This window comes from Idiotropiscis lumnitzeri, chromosome 12 (assembly GCF_059441095.1).
Source record: "Idiotropiscis lumnitzeri isolate Australia: NSW breed Sydney's pygmy pipehorse chromosome 12, RoL_Ilum_1.0, whole genome shotgun sequence".
Lineage (NCBI taxonomy): Eukaryota > Metazoa > Chordata > Actinopteri > Syngnathiformes > Syngnathidae > Idiotropiscis > Idiotropiscis lumnitzeri.
In genome coordinates, this window is record NC_142402.1 from 1,998,605 (window position 1) to 2,008,604 (window position 10,000).

At 45.9% G+C, this 10,000-nt stretch overlaps 1 protein-coding gene across 4 annotated transcripts in view; it reads right to left on the reverse strand.

The window, feature by feature from the left end:
• The window catches only part of c12h5orf22 (chromosome 12 C5orf22 homolog), a 38,174-nt gene that overhangs the window by 25,644 nt on the left and 2,530 nt on the right, over positions 1-10,000 (reverse strand). For 3 of the 4 annotated variants that reach the window (XM_088311540.1, XM_088311538.1, XM_088311541.1), the window contains exons 2-3: positions 7,259-7,404; positions 1-91 (exon numbers count right to left, since the gene is read on the reverse strand). The exon at positions 1-91 is cut by the window's left edge and continues 59 nt beyond it. In XM_088311540.1, the coding sequence (XP_088167666.1) occupies positions 1-91; positions 7,259-7,404 (237 nt within the window). The remainder of the gene's footprint in view (positions 92-7,258; positions 7,405-10,000) is intronic. The other variant, XM_088311542.1, reaches the window with a different exon arrangement.

Below are 10,000 nucleotides of genomic sequence, written 5' to 3' on the forward strand. Positions count from 1 at the left end.
TTGCTGGGACCAGTACGGATGTATCCATGCCACACAAGAAACGTGACCAGCATAAACCATAGGCATGATCCAATTTTCTATACTCAACTCACTGTAAAAAGATGCATGTTGGCTGTCATTAATGGGATTAAGTACTTCATGTCACATTATAGTGCAGCCAGTGTAGCTTGCTATTTAAAAAATAAAAAACAACTAATATTTTGTCACAATTTAAAAAAGTTCCCAGGGGCGTGAAAAACATGGCTGTTACATGCTCTTGTCAAAATACAATGGAAAAATAAATCCAGCATATTTTATAACCCTGCTTTTTCCCCACCAAAAGCAGTTTGTTTGGGAGGCCTTTGCTTCAAGTCAGCCCTCCTGCCACTCCATATGCTGCTGTGCAACTAACAAGTGCACATTTCATTATAATGATGCAAACGACACAACAAACTGCTTAGCACAAACACACTTACTGTGTATGATGTGGTAGCAACAAATTACAAATGCAATGCCCCAACCTCCACCACGTCAACAAAGTCATCGAGCAACCAAATAATTAATGCCTTGCATACGATGAGGATTGTAGGAAAATAAAATGAAAATCACAACTCATTCCGCAAATTACAATGTATACGATAATGAAAGTTGCAATATTATAATTGTATGAACGTTGTAAGATTGCTTCTTTTAGTTGTCTGGTGGAGAGAAAAACATTGCCACTTCATATATCCAAAAACTGTGATGGATTATTACCAAAATTTATATGCACATGATTATGAATTTTAAAAGAAGTGAGGTAAGTACATAAAATGACAAATCACATCTATTTGTGTCACAAGTAATTAGAAAAACATTGCCACTTCATATATCCAATAACTGTGATGGATTATTACCAAAATTTATATGCACATGATTATGAATTTTAAAAGAAGTGAGGTAAGTACATAAAATGACAAATCACATCTATTTGTGTCACAAGTAATTACTTACACATAACACAAATAATAAAGAATGAAAAATAATTGGCATATATGACCCAAAAAAAATATCGATATTCACACACACACATATATATATACATATATATATTATATACATATATGTGCGTATATATATATATATATATATATATATATATATATATATATATATATATATATATATGTGTGTGTGTATATATATATATATATATATATATATATACACACATACACATATATTTATATATATATTTTTTTTTTTCAAGATGGCGGCGCGCATAGACGCAGCGGCTAACAGCTCTCCCTCCCAGTGCTCCTTATTACTTTTTATTAGTGTTTGCTTGCTCTTATTGGCACCAACTGAGGCACAACATCGATATACCCGCCAGGACATCGTGGACATTGGATATCAATGCGAATTAACCATCACAGAGGAATTTTGCTATGATCGCAAAATTCCGGACGAACTGGCGAGGCTGCCCGGCTCACCGTGGCTTGTCATCGGGACCGGGAGGCGGCGCAGGCAACGCAGAGAGAGGAAGCAGAAGCGGGGTTGCAGGTCCGGTGTCTTGCAACGGCTGCGGCGGCAGCCCCACAGGCAACCACTGCCGAGTCTGTACCTCACCAACGCCAGATCCGTGGTCCACAAAATCGACGATCTGGGATTACAAATCCTGGGAAATCGCTATGTGAGAGATAGCAGTGTGATCGTCGTCACGGAATCCTGGCTGCACGCAGACGTCCCCGACGCTAGCATCCAGCTGGCCGGGCGCTCGCTACATCGCGCGGATCGGACGAGGGACACCGGTAAGAGGAGGGGCGGGGGGCTCTGTGTTTACGTGCATGAGAACTGGTGCGGCGATAGCACGATCGTCGAGAAGCACTCTTCCCCGACATCGAGTTCATGTCCGTTAAATGCCGGCCTTATTTTCTCCCGAGGGAGCTAACGGTCGTGATTGTCACAGCTGTTTACATCCCTCCCGACGCTATCACTAGCACGGCGCTCTCGCTACTCGCGTGCGTCATCAATAAACATCAGCGGGCCCACCCTGATGGCGTTCACGTATTAGCGGGAGACTTTAATAAGGCCAATTTAAAGACTGTACTCCCAGAGTTTCACCAGCATGTCAAGTGCCCAACGAGGGGAGACAACACTCTCGACCATGTGTACTCGAACATCAAACACGCATACAGGGCCCTCCCACTCGCCCCTCTCTGCCAGTCAGACCACCTGTCCTTGCAGCTCGCACCTGCGTACACCCCTCTCAGACGCAGATTCAGGCCCACCACAAAGAATGTGAATACCTGGCGTGACGACGCCATGAGTGAATTACAGGACTGCTTTCAAGACACAAACTGGGACCTCTTTGATCATCAGGACCTTGATGTCTACACACATTGTGTACTGGACTACATCAAGTTCTGCATGGAAACTGTGTCCCTACACAGGACTATACGGACCTTCCCAAATGCGAAGCCCTGGATGTCCAGCAGGGTTCGCGCTCTCCTCAAGGCCCGGGACGCTGCCTTCAGGTCAGGCGACAAAGCCCAGTACAGGGTGGCCCGTGCTGACCTGAGCAAAGGCATCAAGCTAGCCAAGGCAATCTACAAGGGGAGGCTGGAGGCCCACCTCGCCAGTAACAGACCACGGGAGGTGTGGCAGGGTCTACGGAGCATCACCAACTTCCGTGGCGGCAGCACGACCTCTGTAGACCCGAGTGCATCGCTGGCAGAGGAGCTTAACTGCTTCTTCGCCCGCTTTGACTCGCCCCAACCGTCACACCCCCGCACTTCATGCTCCAACTCCCCCCCACTCATCGTAGAGGAACACGATGTGAGGCGCGCGCTCCTGGCGGTTAACCCCAGAAAAGCTACTGGACCCGACGGAATACCAGGCAAGGTCCTCAGAGCATGTGCCCACCAACTGGCACATGTTTTCTGCAGGATCTTCAACCGCTCCTTGGCTCAAGCAGTCATCCCCTCCTGCTTGAAAACTTCCACCATTATTCCAGTCCCCAAAAAGTCACCCGCCGTCCACCTGAATGACTACCGTCATGTTGCTCTCACACCAGTCATCATGAAGTGCTTCGAGAGGCTGGTTCTCCAGCACATCAGGGACTGCCTTCCTCCCACTCTGGACCCCTACCAGTTTGCATACCGGGCTAACAGATCCACTGAGGACGCCATCGACACTGCTCTGCATGTTGTGCTGGGCCACCTGGAACAACAGCAGAGCTATGCAAGGATGCTCTTTGTGGACTACAGCTCGGCATTCAACACGATCATCCCAGACATCCTCGTCGCCAAACTGGACATTCTCGGCCTCCCTGCCCTCACACGCATCTGGATTAAGGACTTTCTGACCAACAGACCCCAGACTGTGTTGCTCGGCCCCTACACGTCCTACACCCGCATGCTGAGCACCGGTTCCCCTCAAGGATGCGTGCTGAGCCCTCTCCTGTACGCCCTCTACACCTACGACTGCAGCCCGGCCCACGGCAACAACACCATCGTCAAGTTTGCTGACGACAGTGGTCGGTCTGATCTCGGAAGGTGACGAGACAGCCTACAGAGAGGAGGTAAAAAGACTGACAGCTTGGTGCAAGGACAACAGACTGCACCTTAACACTGCAAAAACAAAGGAGATTGTCGTCGACTTCAGGAGGAACAAGACGGTGCCGCCCCCCCTCTGCATCGAAGGCGTGTGTGTGGAGAGGGTCCACACGTTCAAGCTCCTGGGAGTACAGATCTCCGACGACCTTTCTTGGACTCACAACACCACAGCAGTGGTAAAGAAGGTCCGCCAGCGTCTGCACTTCCTGAGAGTCCTCAGGAAATTCAACCTGGACAGGAAGCTGCTGCTAGCCTTCTACCACTCGTCCATCGAGAGCCTGCTGACGTACTGTGTCTCCACCTGGTACAGCGGCTGCACTGAGGCGGACAGAGTGAGGCTCCAGAGGACAGTCAAAACAGCGCAAAGGATTATATATACATATATATATACATATATGTATATATATATACATATACATACATATATATATACATACATATATATATACACATACATATATATATATACATATATATATACATACATATATATTATATATACATACATATATACATATATATATGCGTGTATATATACACATATATATACTGTTGTATTGTATTGTTAATCCGAGGGTTCTTTGGCGCTTTCATCTAAAGAGAATATCAGCTTGATCCCAATTTTTACAATAATTCTGCTTGATAAAATTTACTACCTGTGCCTTTTGATTTGTGATTCCGCATGTAACCAATTACATTAAGTTTGGCTTATGTTGAATGAACAATTGTACTTATAATTATAATCGTTTTACATAATCTGGTTTTCTTAATCATTGATCTATTGCATTCCACCTTTTGTTATCAATGACTATTTGAAAGAGTTATTCATATGTGATAAACAAAAATCACAAAAAACAGAACTATAGCATTTAAATATCTTTTGTCATCTTTTAACCAATGTTTTATTATCTCCACTTACCCACTTTTAAATTAAAAGACTTGACCCAATATAGCGGTATTTGCCATTAAAGTGTGTAAATAATTCATTTGGCAATAAACGAGTCTGTGATAATTTAACAAGAGCTGCTGAAATTACCCGAGTCCTCTTCATTAGCGACAGAACGATCAGGAAGAGAGCCGCTACCAAAGTAGTCGGTTATCGTTTGTCTTAATTCTAATACAGTTACTCATTAATGGTAATTCATAATCTTTAAATTTGGACTGACTCTACAACATTAATAAGAGGTTAGAACTCGGGCGAGTCTCTTCCGACACACGTTTAGGAGAATTCCATACCCTCTGGCCACCACGTGAGAGCGGCTGAGGGAAACAGGGAGTTTTTACCCCTTAAGCGGAGAGTCAGTTAAGACTTTTTCCCGATAAATCCTTCAAGGTAAGCGGGGTCTGACAGATTACATAACCAGCATAGGACCAAAACTTGAGGACTTTTATCATGGCCAAAGTAACGCTTTAAGCTACTGATATGCAGCACCTGGATCATAATGATAATTTTAATAATAATAATAACCTAATTGACGCGCTGATTGGTACAGTGTCTGATGAATCAAAGTCTGAGTCCAATTTACCAGCTGAACACTTCTATTTATGTTCCTTCATGAATGTTTTACTGACTATTTCAACTCAAACAGGTTTTCAAAAACACAAAAAAACATCCACATGTGTAATGGCACTTGCACCTAGCTGCTTCAGCTGTCAAAAACTGTTTGCGCTTCCGGGTGGAGGTGTGACACCGGACCAGAAGATGAAAGGTAATGACCATATATATCAATGACCAATAATCACCCCGTGAATATATCAGACACAAATACCATATTTTTGCGACCATAAGGAACACTTTAAATCCTCAAAAATCCCCCAAAACAGATGGGGCACCCTGTAATGCGACACGCCTTGTGTATAGACCCATTAAATCTGTACACGTGCTATCTACTTGAGCAACTGCCGATGCCCCTTAGGTTATTACAGAGAGCATGTTAGCACACCCTGCTAGTTAAAGTCTGAGATTAGTGCGCTTTGAATTGACCGTGACAAATAAATTATCTGAATACATCTTTTGGTGGTGGTTTGAGAGAGTCAGTTAGAACAGACCGGTTTGTGCTTGCGGGAAAAAGCTGGACAAAAGGGCAGCTTTCCACGATAGTCTGTCTTATGATTCATGTTATACAAGCAAGAAACATTCCAGGTTACAGTACAGTAATACCCCGGTTATCGCGGTTAAAGGGGACCGAGACCACCCGCGAAAACTGAAAATCCGCGAAGTAGCGGCGCACCTTCAAAAATGCTTATAAAAAAAATATATATATATATACGTATATATATATATATATATATATATGGGTAGAGAGAGAGAGAGAGTGAAATTCATGTTATAACAAAAAAAAAAAAATTATTATTAAATTTATAATATTTTTTATTCCCCAGCCATTATTTTCGTATTTATTCAATTACTTATTTTTGTATTTATTTAATTACTTCGACTTTTACCTGCTGGTACGCCGTCCGGTGTGCCCTGTGAATGTTATGATCCTCCAGCAGAGCTGGAGGAATGAGCAGGACTCTCCAAACGCAAACACGGGAAAAAAGGTGGTGATACAAAGATATTTATTCTAATCACAATATAGTCAGTGTAATCAGCGCGTCTCGCAGCAGCTGACGGCATGGCGCGAGACGATCGCTGGAGGAACGCCCACACAGCTGAAAAAACAAAAACACACGCGGCATGACAGGCACGGATCATGACAGTGAAATGAAAGGTGGCATTTTTCATCTATTTATTTATTCATTCATAACTGACAGCCTCACACTCCGCTCGTGCCCGGGCGGAAGAGGTGCTCCTATTCGGCTTAACTGTGACACACGCCCGCCCTTCTCCCCCGGAGCTTCCATTCGGTTAAACTTAGGGGCCGCTTGGAACCGCCCGTGCCCGGGGAAGGTGCTCCTCTTCCGCTTACTGTGACGCGAGCATGCCCTCCTCCTCCGGAGCTTCCATTCGGTTAAACTTAGGGGCCGCTTGGCACCGCCCGTGCACGGAGAAGGTGCTCCTATTCGGCGTAACTGTCACGCACGCCGGCCGGCCGGCCTCCTCCGCTCTCGTACGGTCCGAACCGCGCGAAACGTCGCCCCGGATCGTGCCCGGGGGAACGTGCTCTTCTTCGTCCACTCTCCTCTTCGCCCACGCTCTTCTTCGGCGCACGTCAGCCGTCTAACCGCTCCAGCGCCCCCTCGTGCCGCTCGGCGAAACTACAATGCCCCGAATATTTTTTAGACCCGCGAAGCACTGAACCCGCGAAAGGTGAACCGCGAAGTATCGGGGTATTACTGTACAACACTCTGCAAAAAAAAAAAAAAAAAACACTGCCCAAAGCACACCACTCACATCTCTCTTACCAGCCATATGATTGGCTGAACTGATAGGCACCCTGAAAGCATTGCAATACCCTGTGTTATTTTTATTTATTTTTGGAATATGAATGGCATGAAAGATGCATGTTTTGTAGTAATTGTGTTTCTTTGTTTTATTGTTTACGAGCTATCATGCTCAAAGCTAGCATGCGCGAACCAACATGCGCGAGCTAGCATGCGCGAGCTAGCATGCGTCTCATCGTGTGCTGCACCCTGAGTATGTGCTAAATACAGAAATAACACCAACAACTGATGCTGCGCCCTTTGATACGGCGCGTCTTTTGGCCGCGAAAATACGAAAAATATATTGACACACATACCTTAACAATTTATCCTTTTCAAAAACTGCATCAGCACACAAGTTGACAGGAATTAGCAGATCTGGATGGGAGTCTAAATGAACTAGCTTAATGTTCTTCATGGGAAGATATCTTGATGCGATGGCACGATATATATGGCAGACCACCTAGTGAAGACAAGCAAATATACACCTTACATTTGGAAAAGGAATTGCCGATATATATACACACTCACGTATACATATATATACATATACATACATATATATACATATACATATCCAAATACATATAAATACATATACATATATACATACATACATATACATATATACATCTACATATATACATATATATATATATACATATACTGTGAAACCCCGGTTATCGCGGTTAATGGGGACCGAAACCACCCGCGAAAAATGAAAATCCGCGAAGTAGCGGCGCCCCTTCAAAAATGCTTAAAAAAACCTATACATGTACAGTGAACCCCCGCTACTTCGCGGTTCACCTTTCGCGGGTTCAGTGCTTCGCGGGTCTAAAAAATATTCGGGGGCATTGTAGTTTCGCCGAGCGGCACAACGGGGCGCTGGAGCGGTTAGACGGCCGGCGTGCGCCGAAGAAGAGCGTGGGCGAAGAGGAGAGTGGACGAAGAAGAGCACGATTTGGGGCGACGTTTCGCGCGGTTCGGACCGTACCAGAGCTCCGGAGGAGGCCGGCCGGCGTGCGTGGCAGTTAAGTTGAAGAGTAGCACCTCCCACCCGGGCACGGGCGGTGTCAAGCGGCCCCTAAGTTTAACCGAATGGAAGCTCCGGAGGAGGAGGGCATGCTCGCGTCACAGTTAAGCCGAAGAGGAGCACCTTCCCCGGGCACGGGCGGTGTCAAGCGGCCCCTAAGTTTAACCGAATGGAAGCTCCGGGGGAGGAGGGCGGGCGTGTGTCACAGTTAAGCCTAATAGGAGCACCTTCCGCCCGGGGCACGAGCGGGGCGAAATTAAACCGAGTTCAACCGAACGGAGACACGCTTCGGGGGAGCAGGTCCGGCGTGCGTGACAATTAAGCCGAAGAGGAGCACCTCTTCCGCCCGGGCACGAGCGGAGCGCGAGGCAGTTAGTTATGAATGAATAAATAAATAAATGAAGAATGCCACCTTTCATTACACTGTCATGATCCGTGCCTGTCATGCCGTGTGTGTTTTTGTTTTTTCAGCTGTGTGGGCGTTCCTCCAGCGATCGTCTCGCGCCATGCCGTCAGACGCGCCCACCAGCCCCGCACCGGATTCCCATTCACTCACTGATTACACTCACTATATAATCAACCTACACTGACTACCTGGCGTCGGATTGTTATCCTACTTGCTCATGCTCCCGTACTTCGATCGTTATCTTGTTCAAGTGTTTCTTGTTGTCGCGTTTGTCTTTCATTTCGTTATCAGCTACAGCTCGGCTCGTTTTCTGTTCTCTTTTTCTGTCGATGATTGGTCTCCTCTTATCCTTCCGTAGTAAGCAATCTTCGTTAGTCATTCCTTGCCTTTTCGTTCTATAGTTATTCCCTTTTCCTGGTGCGAGTGTTCCACCAGCGCTTTACGTTCTTTCCGCCGATTGGTATTATATATATTATAGCCAAAAGACCCTCATAGTCCTATATTGTAATTGGATACTGACTATATTGTGATTATAATAAATATCTTTGTATCACCACCTTTTTTCCCGTGTCTGCGTTTGGAGAGTCCTGCTCGATCCTCCAGCTCTGCTGGAGGATCATAACATTCACAGGGCACACCGGACGGCGTACCAGCAGGTAAAAGTCAAAGTAATTAAATAAATACAAAAAGAAGTAATTGAATAAATACAAAAATAATGGCTGGGGAATAAAAAAAATAATAAGTTTTAATAATAATTTGTTTTTTTTTTGTTATAACATGAATTTCACTCTCTCTCTCTCTACCCGTATATATATATATATATATATATATATATTTTTTTTTTTTTTTTAAGCATTTTTGAAGGTTCGCCGCTACTTTGCGGATTTTCAGTTTTCGCGGGTGGTCTCGGTCCCCATTAACCGCGATAACCGGGGGTTCACTGTATACAGTATACCCCCCTGTATACAGTACACCATATAGAATACGGGTAGAGAGAGAGAGAGAGAGTGAAATTCATGTTATAACAAAAAATACCGCTGTGCCCTGTGAAATGAAAGGTGGCATTCTTCATTTATTTATTTATTCATTCATAACTGACAGCCTCGCGCTCCGCTCGTGCCCGGGCGGAAGAGGTGCTCCTCTTCGGCTTAATTGTCACGCACGCCGGACCTGCTCCCCCGAAGCGTGTCTCCGTTCGGTTGAAATCGATTTCATTTCGCCCCGTTCGTGCCCCGGGCGGAAGGTGCTCCTCTTCGGCTTAAATGCCACGCCGGCCGGCAGGCCTCCTCCGGAGCTCTCGTACGGAGCGAAATGTCGCCCCGCTCGTGCCCGGGCGGAAGGTGATCCTCTTCGGCTTAACTGCCACGCACGCCGGCCGGAGCTCTGGTACGGTCCGAACCGCGCGAAACGTCGCCCCCAATCGTGCCCGGGGGAACGTGCTCTTCTTCGTCCACTCTCCTCTTCGCCCACGCTCTTCTTCGGCGCACGCTGGCCGTCTAACCGCTCCAGCGCCCCGTCGTGCCGCTTGGCGAAACTACAATGCCCCCGCGGAGCGGAGGGAATGGACAGCCCCGATCGAGCCCGGGCAAAAAAGTTTTTAATTTTTGAATATTTTTTTTA